General features: G+C 48.2%; 2 protein-coding genes across 2 annotated transcripts; one reads left to right on the top strand and one right to left on the bottom strand.

Moving 5' to 3' along the window:
• Positions 1-838: 838 nt before the first annotated feature.
• Positions 839-5,150, bottom strand: irf4l (interferon regulatory factor 4 like). Its single transcript, XM_052073592.1, has 8 exons — positions 4,919-5,150; positions 3,740-3,926; positions 3,532-3,608; positions 3,301-3,439; positions 3,111-3,212; positions 2,556-2,933; positions 1,302-1,411; positions 839-1,215 (listed from the first exon to the last, which is right to left on the bottom strand). Exons 1-8 carry the CDS (start codon positions 5,114-5,116, stop codon positions 1,051-1,053), a joined length of 1,356 nt encoding a protein of 451 aa, XP_051929552.1. The 5' UTR covers positions 5,117-5,150; the 3' UTR covers positions 839-1,050.
• Positions 5,151-8,865: 3,715 nt separating this feature from the next.
• On the top strand, positions 8,866-13,896 carry bphl (biphenyl hydrolase like). The gene is made up of 7 exons (XM_052073611.1): positions 8,866-9,060; positions 9,332-9,435; positions 11,425-11,591; positions 11,678-11,831; positions 11,921-12,052; positions 13,492-13,615; positions 13,708-13,896. Exons 1-7 carry the CDS (start codon positions 8,882-8,884, stop codon positions 13,811-13,813), a joined length of 966 nt encoding a protein of 321 aa, XP_051929571.1. The 5' UTR covers positions 8,866-8,881; the 3' UTR covers positions 13,814-13,896.
• The last annotated feature ends 364 nt before the right edge of the window (positions 13,897-14,260 follow it).

The following is a 14,260-nucleotide window of genomic DNA, read 5'->3' as shown; positions in this document are numbered from 1 at the left end:
ACTCGGGATCCCCCGGGGAGAGCTGGAAGAAGTAGCTAGGGAGAGGGAAGTCTGGGCTTCCCTGCTAAAGCTGTTGCCCCCGCGACCCGGCCCCGGATAAGCGGTAGATAATGGATGGATGGATATTAATTCATTCATCTTCCGAGCCGCTTGATCCACACTAGGGTCGCGGGGGTGCTGGAGCCTATCCCTGCTGTCTCCGGGCAGTAGGCGGGGGACACCCTGAATCGGTTGCCAGCCAATCGCAGGGCACACAGAAACGAACAACCATTCGCACTCACACTCACACCTAGGGACAATTTAGAGCGTTCAATCAGCCTGCCATGCATGTTTTTGGAATGTGGGAGGAAACCGGAGCACCCGGAGAAAACCCACGCAGGCCCGGGGAGAACATGCAAACTCCACACAGGGAGGCCGGAGCTGGAATCGAACCCGGTACCTCTGCACTGTGGAGCCAACGTGCTAACCACTGGGCTACCGGGCTGCCCCTAATCATATATTACTCAACTATATATTGATAGGTGGACTGAATTGGGTCCAACTAGCACACGATTCAATGTCAGTATATCTAAAAAAAAAACTAAAGACAATGAAAACACTGCAAAAGGTTGTCATCCTTTCAAAATAATTTTAAAAATTCAAACATTCATCAATTCGAAGAGGCGGGGAACTCGCGCCGGGCATATTGACAGCGATTCCAACTCCCGTGCGATCTCGAGAACATGCCAACTCCACACGGGAAAGTTTTGAGCTGTGATTTTGAACCCAGATCCTCCGGACTGCCAGGCAGGCACGCTAACCGCATGCGCGCCCCGCCGAGTTTCTCGACGATAGCTCGCATTTGCGCTCCATACGACTAAATGGGTTGGTTTGAGGGGCCTGGACAAAAGTTGTCAAGTTGACGTTCCGCCGTTTGGCTCGCACTGACGACACTAAAATGTTGATGACTTTGACATCCGTTTTCCACGTAGGAACCAACAAAGGCCGTCCTGAGAAGGGGGGGGTCGCTTTGTCGGGGGGGGGGGGGGGGGAGCGCCAAGCTGCTTGGGTTCACTCCTGCAGGCCGTGATGTTGCGCGAGGGCCCTGTGATAGTCCTCGGCGAGGCCAATGTGCTCCGGGAGCCCGGCGTGCTCGTAGCCGCGGTACAAATGGCCGCCGCCGCCGCCTGCCTGCTGGGCGTAGTACAGGACCTGCCTGGCAAACAAAGGCTCCACCTGCGGGGGGGGAGAAAAAAAAAAAGCACCGTTGGCGGCGCTGGAGACTTGGCCTGAGTGACATAAGATGAGCGACGAGCTGTCACCTGGACGGTGAGGCCCGCTCTCGGGGAGTCAAGGCACTCCTCTCCAAAACTCAGAAGAACTTGGAAGCGAGCGGCCAGCGGCCGACCGTGGAAGCCGTAAGTCTGCATCTCTGGAACACACGCGCAAAAGCCGCCGAAGCGTAAAATGTTCGTTTGAGGTGTGACCTTTCGGGTAGTGGGGGGGTGGGAGGATGACTCGAATGGAAACTTGTGGCCACAACGCATTTGCAAAGCCACTTCGACTATGCCACGCTTGAGCTGTTTTGGTGTGTGGGCGGGGGGACTCGCAGACGGCGTAGAAAACGCCTGCGCCTCGTCATAAAGGACACCCCAGGACGGAGTCGGCCACACCTGTTGAGAGCGACTCCTTTTTGGGGGGACTTTGCCTCGGGGGTTTTGGTCCCGCGTGGCCTATTAGTATTCAAAGGGCGCTTTTCAACCAGTGATTGAATCAAAATTTGAATTTTTGAATTTTTGATGGTCCAGAAAAAGCAAGTCAAAGTGTTTCGAATTGTTTTATACAAATCGCAAATATTAGGACCACCGATTCGTCGGCTGGCTGATTTAATAACCAATATTAGCTCTTTCCAAACACGTTACAGCATTACACCAACGTAGTGACAATCAAACACCCAAAAACTTTTTGGTGTAATTTTTTTGCAGATTTTTTTTTTCTCTGTTTTGAAGTTGAACAAATTGTAAAGGACAATATAATTTTTTATAAATAAAATAAATGTATTAAAAATTAAATTAAATAAAAATAAATTTATTTTTATTGTTGTAAGCGTTAAGAGATATATTTCTTTTTTAATGAATCGGCCGCTTCATCGGTTAAATTTGTTCAAACAAAAAGCCCGAAACTTTGACGCTTTGATTGGGGTGGGCTGACGGGCTGAAGCTGGTCTAAGTTAGCCATTTGCTGTCCTGAAATTGAAATTAATTGAATGCAAGCTACTTCCTGGGCAACCACCACCATTCGGGTCCCGAGACAAGTCCCTTCATGACGGATGTCACCAAAATTCATTTTGAATCAACGCCGCACCGATAACCTGCTACGGCATTTCTTGCTGGCTTTAATTCCTCAATCAATCAATCGCTGGGCTCGGCTCAATCCTTTTTTTGGACCGCGCGTCGGGTTAGCTGATTTCGCCCAATTTGAGTTACGTACTTGCCAGAAAAACAGCCAGAGTCAAGATGGGGTTTTTTTTACTGCTACCTGCTGGCCATTGGAAGTATTACACTGTCAGCTCTCACCTGCGAGGTAGTCCTGAGTGTGGAGTAGTTTACAGGTGACCTCTCGCTCCAGCTTTTTGGGCTTGTCCCCATAAGGACTGAGTCTGGCCTGCCAGTACACGCGGCCCTCGCACAGTCGCTGAGCGTAGAGTCCGTCGGGGGCCATCCAGCACAGCACCCCCCCCTCCAAGGATGCGCAGGGGCTGGCGGACCGCTCCTCTGGCCCCCTCTGGCCCGAGGAAGGGTCTGCGGGCAGCGGGACCACATCGCGGCCTCCCGAGGACAAGTAGTGCTTGTCCTCGGGGGAGGCCGGAGTGATGTGGCAGCCCTCGGGGCTGAAGCTCGTCACCTCCCTCACCAGAGCGTCCCGCAAATAGACCGACACGTGCAGGCGGGCGTCTGCGTGGACAGAAGACGACATTAGTCATTGATTGCCCGATGGCGTTTTTCACTCGGGCTCGGACCGGGCGGAACACTGTAATTGGAATTCTAATCAAAAGTGCAAATTGGCCTTTGTGACCCCCCTTTTTTTTTCAAATTGATGACTCGATTCTCAATGGTCACAACGATCGATACCTCGGAGAGCCTCTGCTGATCTGAAGCCGCTGTCCAGACTGAATGGCGAGGGCTGAGTGTCAGCGGGACCATAGGAGTAAATTGAGGCTCGAAGCTGGTAATCTGCACACACACACAAAACCCGCGCGCGCGCCGCACGTAGCATTTCAAGCTAGGCCCCTTGCTTCTTTTTGAAGAGTGAGCAACTTACCGCCATCCACGGATGGGCCCTGCCAGGGCAGGCTGCGGGGGGGACACGGGCACTGAGTGAAGGGCAGCTCCGGCAAAGGGGGGTGATCCTGACCAAAGTCCCTCCAGCCGCATTCCACGGAGGGAAGGTACTGCGGCGTCTTCAGAACGAGACGCAACAGGCGCTTCAGCGCATCCAAATTGGGACCACAAACGGACTCCGAGAGCCTTCCGGCGGATCGGAGAGAATCACCTGAGTTTGGAGGGAAGGGTATGCCGAATTCGCAGGGTAGCCGACGGGACTCAGGGGACCGCCCTCTTCTCTGGGCCCTGAAAGTGACGTCGGTCACGTTAGCGCGGCGGCGACGGCCGGTTTGCGGCCGGGCCGCGCCCCCGGCCGCCTGCGAGGAAAAAGGCCACCTCCGCCGGCGAGGGTAAAGAACAGAAATGGCGCCGCTCACTTTTCTTGGCGCCCTCGGGAATGATGTGGTAAACTTTGTAGGGGTCCGAGATGTCCAGCTGGCTGCGCTCCACCAGTTCCTCAAAGTCGTTGCTCTTGTTGAGGGCGCAGCGGAGGCGTGTCTTCCAGGTGGGCGGGTCGGGCTTATCCACCCCCTCGCGATACTTGCCTTTAAACAGCGCCCAGGCCTGCGGCGACATCACCGTTGTAAAACCTGGAGCATTCCCCGCTTGCTGTCCTACTGAAAATGACATCGCCGTTGCTCGGGTCTCAAGTCGCGAGCGGGTTACGGCTCGGATTCAGGAAACACGTGCGCCGTGATTGGTCCTAAACTGAGTCCCGAGCAACTGCGATTTTCAGTTGACAACACGTGGAAAAATGGTCCCTCCCGCCCTGAGATGGCAAAAAAATGGCTGCATTTTGCCGCGTCATTCGTATCCCACCCGGGCAATTGTCATCTGAATGGTGTGTGAGACTTGTGGGGACCTGTGGAACATATTATTGTCCCCAAAAAATTTTTGACTTGACTTTTCCTTGAAGATTCCGTGACCGCTTTTGGTCTGTAACAAAACTCACTTGTATTCTTTGGCATTCGACTCAGCGTGACTTAGATTTGTTCTTGATTTTACTGTTTGCTGCTTTCTACCGCATGTTCAATTGCTTGACTTGACTTGTAACGTGTCAGAAAATGGGCAAAAAATGCGGATCCTTGGTTGGCGGAGTCAAAGCAAATGTTTGAATTGGATTCAACGCAAAGATAACGAGTCAGCTCCAAGGGAAGACCGTGCTCATTTTGGAGGATTTGAATTTGAAATCAAAGTCTCAGAATGAGTCATCAATGATCTTGGTGATGATTGAGATCATTGACGATCGCTCGGATGAATTTTCGAGATGCTTCTCGTGATCTTCAGAATCATTTGCTTTCCTATATGACATTTAATGCCCCCGCCGCCTTCATTCTTCAGGGTTTTTGCGTTGCTGCACGTGCGCTGAGTTCACGTCACAGTCTTGGGGTGCACGTCGCCCCCCCCCCCCCCCCCATGACAAAAAAAAATAGACCCCCAAAAAAGTTCTCTATTTCGGTTATCGATCCCCTCCAACGCGAGCCAATCCAAGCCGGCGCACATTTCGAACGGAGGTGGGCAGCGAGGACGCGCGCGGCAAGTTTGGAGAAGCTGACCTTGAAGAGCGCGGCATCCTCGTCGCGGTTGTAGTCCTGCTTGCCGGCGTGCTTCCACGGGATCCGGAAAATACTTTTCTCCTCGTTTTCCCACACCAAGCCGGCATATTTGCCGCAATCCACCTGCTCAATCAGCCACTGGCGCAACTTTCCGTTGCCGCTGCTTCCGGGAAGTCCGCAATCCACTTCGGGGTTCATGTCGGCCTCCCCACCCCCCGCCCCACACACACACACACACACACCCCTCCTTCCCGCTCCCCAAAAGAGGCAAGGCCGATCCGAGTTGTGCGGAATCCCTTCTTACGCTGTCAAAACACTTTGACGGCTGTCTGTCAGTCGCTGTGGAGAATCTTTCATGGTCGCGCCGCTTAAATGTGGCGCATCTCGCGCCGAGAGAGGAGGAGCGGGGGGGGGGGGGGGCGGGGCCAGGTGGGACGAGGCGCGTGGACGCGATGACAGTCTCGCGGTGCGCACCTCTACACATGTGGAACATTCATTCTCTGAAACAAAACATCGTCACCCTCTTCGGATAAGTGGCGGATATATTGATTTATAAAATAGATTGATTGATGTATTTATTTGTTAGCATGCAAAGTGCAACAAAAGAGTATTCGTAGTTGTTGCTGTATATTTAATGATAACATATTAACAATTTTGAACATATAACATATTTTCTTGATACGGTAGTAATAATAAGCCGAAATATAAAACAAGTAATCCATCCATCAATCATTCACTCTTTTCAATGTTTTTTTTATTTATTTTGCTATTAATTAAACGACAAGCGCCATACAGGAAGTGAATGCTGCAACTTGCACACGTTGCTCCAAATATGCTTTTTTAGTTAAAAGCTCGACTGGCCATAAAGATAAGATAAGATAAGATAAGATAAGATATCCTTTATTCGTCCCAAACTCATAAACTGTTTATGATTAAAAGAACAGCGCCGTTTATCTTTAAATCACAGGAGTGAATAAAAAAAAGAGGATTCCATTTTGGAGGCCAAAATTGTTTCTTCCACTTTATGGCTGATTGATGAAGGCATCACAGTCGGGGGTCCTCAAGTCACTGAAAATGCTCACCTGATGACAGTTTTTGCTTTATTTTTTTTTTTTTTTTTGTTCCTCGGTTCTTGATGTGGAGATGGATCAGAGCTGGATCTATTTTGTGCGAGAGAGCCACCCCAAAATTTGGAAAAAATCCTCAACTATTTGCCTGAGACAATCCAAACAATATCAAACGGATTTCTTGACCAGCTGTAGCGTGTTTTTAAAAAAAATTGACCGCATTTCAAGTGGCACGTTCATCCATTTTTTTGGGGGTGGGGGGGCTCCAACCAAACAGTTTGAATATGGTCCAGTTTGGGTTGTATCTGAACCACATTGCCACAAATTTGGGGAAACCGTTTGAGCAAGGGTGGAGCACAAACACGGCAAATGAAGACACCACAAAAACTAAAAGTAAGAAGAATAAATATGCCCCCCCCCCGCACCCGCATACTTGGAACACAGGCAAACCTTTTGAAACATCAGCACGTAAAGAAGTTGGAAACATTTTTGATCATGGAGGAAAAATAATGCAGGTATGGATGATTTGAAATCTGAAAATGACAGCTCTCCTACTTCCTGGTTTTGCTTCCTAATGATGAGCCGCAGCTCGACAAAGATAGGTCATGTCCTAAAGAGGGGGGGGGCGGACAAAGTTCAAATGGGACATTGAGTGACGGCGGCTCATTTCGGTAGATGAAAGATTTATGATGGCAAACATCTCAAGGGACTTAAGGGTTCTCAATGGGTCTCAAAGGACCCATTCGGGCCCCACTCATGAGGCCCGAATGGGTCCTTTTTTTTTTTTTTTTTTTTTTTTTTTTTTTTTTTTTTTTTTTTTGTGCACCTGGCAGCTGATATTTACATGCATGGAAACCGCCTTGTCCCTTATTGACTTGAGAAAGCCCCCGAAACCCCTTTGGGACAGGTTGGGCTTTGCGCATCCGCCATGGCTGCTGCCTTTTGAATTTGCCTTTTTTTAAAAAATGTCCAGCCGACTCCCGAGGCCGGGTCGCGAAGGCTTCTCGAGAATGGAACGCAATAAAATACGTTGGTGAAGGACCAGGCGGGTCGACTTCCAGAGCGTATTTCACACCTGTTGTGAACAGACAACTATGCTCTCAATTATTTCCTGTTTTACTTTGAAGGATCGGTTCCAACGTCCGGTTTGTCCATTTTATATACGCTTGTGTGTGTTATACTTGGCTTACTGACCAATTCTAATAAAGCAAGAGACTGTCACGCAGACGCAGATTTTTTTCCTCCGTTTATCCAGCCGCCTTGAGGGGGGGGGGGGGCTCGAGCCTCCTTACAACGTACCCCGAGGAACGTGCTGGATCTGCGCATTATAACGGTAGATCGTTGGAACCGGTTCCGATAAAATGGCCGCCAACTACGAGACAGGAGCGGCTGTGTTGTGGACGGACAGGATGTGGCTGTCGCGCTGTGTCGGCACATCTTTGTCACGGCATTTGTAGATGCTAAAAAGAAAAAAAAAACGCCCCAGAAAATTAGAAAACGTCTCCCTTTTGCTTCGAAACCAGTGTGTATTGGGGCCTAGACTAACAATAGCTTTGTCTGCCCAACGACACACACAGACAGCAACCGGCCGTCAATTTTTGGTCTCGTTTGGAACCGAAAGAAAAACCGGAAAACCATGATTTCTAAAAGAGTCTCCGAGATTGGCCTCAAGCAAGAAGCCGTGGATGTTTTAATTAAAATGTTGTTCTTCAAAAGGGAAGCTGAGCTCGTTCAAGCTCGCGCAGATGTGCCTTCTTCTCAGGCTTGGAGGGATGTTGCAGGGGGGGGGGCCTCAACCCTGCCAGCCAAACACATGCTCCCGACCTTTGTCTTTCATCTGCCCTTTTTTTCTTCAAGGATAAACATAAACACACACAAAGAGGAAGTTTCAGGGAAAAAAAGTGACTACTACTGACATACGGTATTCAGTCAATTAAAGAGGCGCCACCATGTGGCGTGACACCATACTACAATAATATGGACTATTTCAGTGCGAATTTAAATCTGGGAGTTCAGAGCGATTGCTTTGGCGTCACATGTCGAGGGATGTTCTGCGCGTTGATAAGTCGGAATCCCAGAGTCCGGGGAAATGCTCCTGGCTGCCGGCGATGTAGTCTGCGCTTTTTTTCTTTCACTTCACGTGAGCTCATCTCGTGTCATTTCATTTCCAGTAAATGCTGCGGCATCTTCCCCGGAGATATTTTTAACTCGACGCAATGGCGTTGTGTGGCGTCGCGTCCCTGAACGCGGTTCACGGGGGTGGCACGGCTCAGCCGCGCTGACGGGTAGTGGAGGCGTCCCCCCCCCCCCAAAAAAAATCCCGCCTCTGACTTGAGCTGCACAATTTCCCGCCGGCGACGGGGCAAAAATGTTCAATCAAATGGAATCGATTCAACTGCTTTTTTTTCAGTGTGCCTATTAAAAAAAAAGAAAACGTTTACAGCAGGAATAAACGCAACCTATTTTAAAACCCTAATTTGAAACCTTAACCCGAAATTGAAACCCTGCATTGACACCCTAACCCTAGTTTTGAAATGCTACTATGAACCCCTGAGCATAATTCAAAACCCCAATTTAAAACCCCAACACGAGTTTGAAACCTTGACCCTAGTTTAAAACCCAACTTTAAACCCCATGTTGAACCTTAATCATAGTTGAAAACTCAATGTTGAAACCCTAACCCAAGTTTAAAAATGATACTCTAAAACCCTAAACCTAGTTTAAAACCCCCAGTATTTAATCCTATTTTGAAACCCTAACCCGAGTTTAAACCCCTACTTTGAAATCCTAACAATAGTTTTCAACTACTTTCGCTTTAAATTGAAGGAGTCGAGCCGGTTTAGTTATTTGAACTAGAGGTGGCGGGTGGGCAGGGGGGGCTCCCATTTGGCGTACTATGACTTTAAATGCCAAACGAGTCGCAGGAAGACCGGTTGGGACTTTGTTCGATCTTGGTTCCTCCATCAGACCTCGAAACGACAAACGTCCAGGAGCACGAATGGCGACATTTTTGCGTGGGAAGCGTCTGTTCAGCCTGAGGAGAACTTCCGCCGCCGCGATGCAGTCGTACTGTTGGTATAAAAAAAAAAAAAACACCGTCGTGTGGATTAATTCACTGCAAAATGTCGCTTTGCGTTTGCCTACCAGAGCGATTCGCGAATCGGGTGGTTAGAAGGCGGAGGAAATGCCCCTCGCCGCATGTCAGGACGATGACGAGGAAGTCATTCGCGCGTGATTGATTTCACGGCCACTAGATGGCGACATGTCTCCATATGAAGGAAAAACAAATTGTTGCTCAAACCTAAATGACTTTCATCGGATAATTTCAGTTTTATTTTTCCCGCAGCTCTTCACGGACGAGCGGCAAGCAACGTGTGAATGGAGTCGATCTTTACTATGAGAGGAACGGCGCTGGCGAACACGCCGTGCTGCTGCTTCCTGGTGCTTTAGGTACGGAGTGATGGCATTTGCGGCTCCTTTCGGTCATCCGGTTCATTTGGATCGCCTCAGCGATCTCTTTTAACGTTAGCGTTTCTCTTAAATATTTATGACAAATTTAGCATACATGTTGCTAAATGACTCGGTGAACAATATTGCACCTTACTGACTGAAAATAGCAACAATTATCAAGCAAAGAACTGGCTTTTTACTTGTTTTATTGAACATTAAAAAGGCACCGAACAATAAACAAGCAGCAAAATTAAACTTCAACCAAGAACAATTAAACTTGCTGCAGCGTAACAAAAAATAGTGAGTATTAAGCGCAACAGCAGCAGTGAACAAAACATACAAACATCTTTGCTTTATTTTGAATTTGCAGTCAACAAAACGAAATACTTCAACTTGGAACACTTCAATTTGTCCAGTCTTTGAGAGCACCCTCTTTGACGGGACAGATATTCTAAAAAACAACCATGTATAGTAAGGCATTTGTGGACGACCGTGTTCTTTGGGTTAAAAACACGTTTTTTGGTGTTAAAAAGGCCTTCCAATACATGGTAGTTTTTTGGGGCTAAAAACGCCTTACTATACATGGTCTTTTTTTTTGTCTAAAAACTCATTGCTATACATGGTCGGTTTTTTTTTCGTCTAAAAACGCCTTACTATACATGGTCGTTTTTTTCATGCTAAAAACGCCCTTACTATAACATGTCGTTTTTTTCGTCTAAAAACGCCTTACTATACATGGTCGTTTTTTTTCGGCTAAAAACGCCTTACTATACATGGTTGTTTTTTTGGGCTAAAAAAACGCCTTACTATACATGGTCGTTTTTTTGGGCTAAAAACGCCTTACTATACATGGTTGTTTTTTTCGGCTAAAAAAACGCCTTACTATACATGGTTGTTTTTTTTTTCGTCTAAAAACGGCTTACTATACATGGTCGTTTTTTTTTAATGCTAAAAACGCCCTTACTATAACATGTCGTTTTTTTCGTCTAAAAACGCCTTACTATACATGGTCGTTTTTTTTCGGCTAAAAACGCCTTACTATACATGGTTGTTTTTTTCGGCTAAAAAAGCGCCTTACTATACATGGTCGTTTTTTTGGGCTAAAAACGCCTTACTATACATGGTTGTTTTTTTTGGCTAAAAAAACGCCTTACTATACATGGTCGTTTTTTTTTCGTCTAAAAACGCCTTACTGTACATGGTCGCTTTTTTTTAATGCTAAAAACGCCCTTACTATAACATGTCGTTTTTTTCGTCTAAAAACGCCTTACTATACATGGTCATTTTTTTTCGGCTAAAAACGCCTTACTATACTATGTCGTTTTTTTCGGGCTAAAAACGCCTTACTCTACATGGTCGTTATTTTTGTCTAAAAAAGCCTTACTATACATGGTCGTTATTTTTGTCTAAAAAAGCCTTACTATACATGGTCGGTTTTTTCGGCTAAAAATGCCTTACTATACTATGTCGTTTTTTTCGGGCTAAAAACGCCTTACTATACTATGTCGTTTTTTTCGGGCTAAAAATGCCTTACTATACATGGTCGGTTAATTTCGTCTAAAAACGCCTTACTATACATGGTCGTTTTTTTTCATGTTAAAAACGCCTTACTATACATGGTCGGGTTTTTTTTTCGTCTAAAAACACCTTACTATACATGGTCGTTTTTTTTCATCTAAAAACGCCTTACTAGACATACCTGCTGAAGTCGATAAATAACGCCGGTGGACAGCAGCAATTACCTAAAAGGACTAGCAGGCCGCAAAGTATTTGAGGAATTGCAGCCTTTTTTTTTTTACAGTGTTAGTCGTTCCTCATGTAGCGTGTTCTCTCGTTCCTCTGTCGGTCCCTTCAGCAATCTTCTTCTGTCCTGCTGCAGTTCCACTCATGCAACAAATCGCTCTTCATAGCATTACCAACCCAGCTCCAAATAAAAGTGCAGGTTAAAAACAAAACAAGCAAACATGCCAATGCGTTGTTTTCCAACAGGAAGTACAAAGACGGATTTCCAACCTCAGCTCAAGGCCTTGAATGCGGATCTTTTCACAGTCGTGGGCTGGGATCCGCGCGGTTATGGCCAATCGCGACCTCCGCACAGAGACTTTCCCCTTGACTTCTTCGAAAGGGATGCGAGGGATGCGGTGGATCTTATGCGGGTAATTTCAGGAGGGGCCAAATGAATCAAGACGCGGCCCCGCCGCCGGTTCAACTCGCTGATCTGCGTCACATGTCTTGATTTTAGACCTTGGGCTTTGTCAAGTTCTCTCTCCTGGGCTGGAGCGACGGCGGGATCACAGCCCTGATTGCTGCCGCCAGGAAGCCCGAGTTCATCAACAAGTTGGTGGTGTGGGGAGCCAACGCGTTTGTATCGCCGCGAGACCTTGACATTTACAACGGTAATTGCATGCCGCGCTGCACTCCTGTAAAAAATAAAAAACCGTCACGGGCCCATGTGGTGACTTTGAGCCGCGACCATTCCCCCAAGCGGTGCGCGACGTGTCCAAATGGAGCGCGAGGATGAGGGCGCCGATGGAGGCGGTGTACGGAGCGCGGCTCTTCGCTCAAACGTGGGAAGCCTGGATGGATGGCATCGCCCAGTTCGTCCACAGACCCCAAGGTGATTCGAGGCCGACCAGAAGGCCAAATTGCAAACGGCCGAGCCGTGTCGCTTCCGAGCCGCCGTTTTCTGTTACACGTCGTCGCGTTCCCTCTTTTCCATCCATCATCCTTCCATAGCTCAGATTTAGACTGATTTTACACCCCCACACCCCCACCCCCGCCCCAATATTTACAACTGTGTGGATTTTGGAAGCAAAGGGCCATAAATGTACATGCTTTCGTTTGGTGAGTTCATTTCAATCTTTTGAGAAATAATTTAATTGTCCCACACTGGGGAAATTCACAAATGCCGTCAACGCGCACCCATATTTTCATTGTGAATGTTCCTCCAGGGCGGCCCGGTAGTCCAGTGGTTAGCACGTGGGCTTCACAGTGCAGAGGTTCCGGGTTCGATTCCGGCTCCGGCCTCCCTGTGTGGAGTTTGCATGTTCTCCCCGGGCCTGCGTGGGTTTTCTCCGGGTGCTCCGGTTTCCTCCCACATTCCAAAAACATGCTCTAAATTGTCCCTGGGTGTGAGTGTGAGCGCGGATGGTTGTTCGTCTCTGTGTGCCCTGCGATTGGCTGGCAACCGATTCAGGGTGTCCCCCGCTTACTGCCCGGAGACGGCTGGGATGGGCTGCAGCACCCACCGCGACCCTAGTGAGGATCAAGCGGTTCGGAAGATGAATGAATGAATGGCTATTATTATTATTATTATTGGGGCAGAGGTGCAGAGTTCGACTCCGGCCTTCCTGGGTGGAGTTTGCATGTTCTCCCCCCCGTGCCTGAGTGGGTTTTCTCCGGGTGCTCCGGTTTCCTCCCACATTCCAAAGACATCCGTGGCAGGCTGATTGGACGCTCTAAATTGTCCCTAGGTGTGAGTGTGAGCGTGAATGGTCGTTCGTCTCTGTGTGCCCTGCAATTGGCTGGCAACCGATTCAGGGTGTCCCCCGCCTACTGCCCGAAGACGGCTGGGATGGGCTCCAGCACCCCCCGCGACCCAAGTGAGGATCAAGCGGCTCGGAAGATGAATGAATGAATGACTATTATTATTATTATTATTGGGGCAGAGGTGCAGAGTTCGACTCCGGCCTCCCTGGGTGGAGTTTGCATGTTCTCCCCCCCGTGCCTGAGTGGGTTTTCTCCGGGTGCTCCGGTTTCCTCCCACATTCCAAAAAAATATGCATGGCAGGCTGATTGGACGCTCTAAATTGTCCCTAGGTGTGAGTGTGAATGGTCGTTCGTCTCTGTGTGCCCTGCGATTGGCTGGCAACCGATTCAGGGTGTCCCCCGCCTACTGCCCGAAGACAGCTGGGATAGGCTCCGGCACCCCCCGCGACCCTAGTGAGGATCAAGCGGCTCGGAAGATGAATGAATGAATGTTCCCCCCCCAAAAAAAATTTTTTTTGAATGTCTCCTCCAAATAAATTTTTTTTTTTTGGAATGTCCTCTCTTTAGGAAGCATCTGCATTGACCTCCTGCCTCAGATCCGCTGTCCTACTCTGATCATTCACGGCGAGCAAGATCCGATGGTGCCCAGCTGTCACCCTCACTTCCTCCACAAACATATCGCGGGCTCGCGGTGAGAGCATGCGAGCGCTTTTTCAAAGTATACCCCCCCCCCCCCCTTTCGCTTGTACGTGCGGCGTGATTCTCTTGCCTTTGCCGATGTAGATTACATCTGATGCCGGAAGGAAAACACAATCTCCATCTGAGGTTTCCCGAAGAATTCAACAGAGTGGTGGAGGACTTTCTGGGAGCGGAAGTAAAGGAACACTGATCGACTCCCAACGTGTAGACGGCACACAAATTACATCTTGATGAAAATGGAAAACAAAAAAAAAATGGGATTTGTGATTTCTGTTTTTTTTTTTGGGGTGGGGGGGTAAACTAGTACATTTACAAATTCAGTTTGAAGAAACCTGACGTTGGATGCAGCAGGAATGAAATCCAGAATGGAACAGCTCCCGGCCAGTTTCATAATTTCTTTATTATTTTTTTTTTTTTTAGATAGCTGATGGGGAGTGACTTGCAAACTGTCTAGAAAAGACAAACTAAGCTCGCACAAGTATTCTTTTCGACAACCGCGTTCATTCTCAAAAGTACAAAGACCTCAATCGTCTTCAATCTTTCCAGGGAAGCGGATTCATCCATTCCATTTTTCTAATCCGCTTCTCCTCGGATACAAGCGGCCGAAATGAGTTTTCTCCGCAGGGTGTCCGGGCTC

This window comes from Hippocampus zosterae, chromosome 8 (assembly GCF_025434085.1).
Source record: "Hippocampus zosterae strain Florida chromosome 8, ASM2543408v3, whole genome shotgun sequence".
In the NCBI taxonomy this organism is placed as follows: Eukaryota; Metazoa; Chordata; class Actinopteri; order Syngnathiformes; family Syngnathidae; genus Hippocampus; species Hippocampus zosterae.
This window is presented reverse-complemented; position numbering and strand designations above follow the sequence as displayed.

What these genes read in the sequence shown, in the direction of transcription:
- irf4l (XM_052073592.1), bottom strand. Translation starts at nt 5,116, where the DNA reads ATGAACCCCGAAGTGGATTGCGGACTTCCCGGAAGCAGCGGCAACGGA. An exon ending in AGGATGCCGCGCTCTTCAAG is followed by an intron (nt 3,927 to 4,918) that starts GTCAGCTTCTCC and finishes ATGTCGCCGCAG; the next exon opens with GCCTGGGCGCTGTTTAAAGG. An exon ending in GGGCCCATCCGTGGATGGCG is followed by an intron (nt 3,213 to 3,300) that starts GTAAGTTGCTCA and finishes GTGTGTGTGCAG; the next exon opens with ATTACCAGCTTCGAGCCTCA.
- bphl (XM_052073611.1), top strand. Translation starts at nt 8,882, where the DNA reads ATGACTTTAAATGCCAAACGAGTCGCAGGAAGACCGGTTGGGACTTTG. An exon ending in ATGCGGTGGATCTTATGCGG is followed by an intron (nt 11,592 to 11,677) that starts GTAATTTCAGGA and finishes TCTTGATTTTAG; the next exon opens with ACCTTGGGCTTTGTCAAGTT. An exon ending in AAACATATCGCGGGCTCGCG is followed by an intron (nt 13,616 to 13,707) that starts GTGAGAGCATGC and finishes TTGCCGATGTAG; the next exon opens with ATTACATCTGATGCCGGAAG.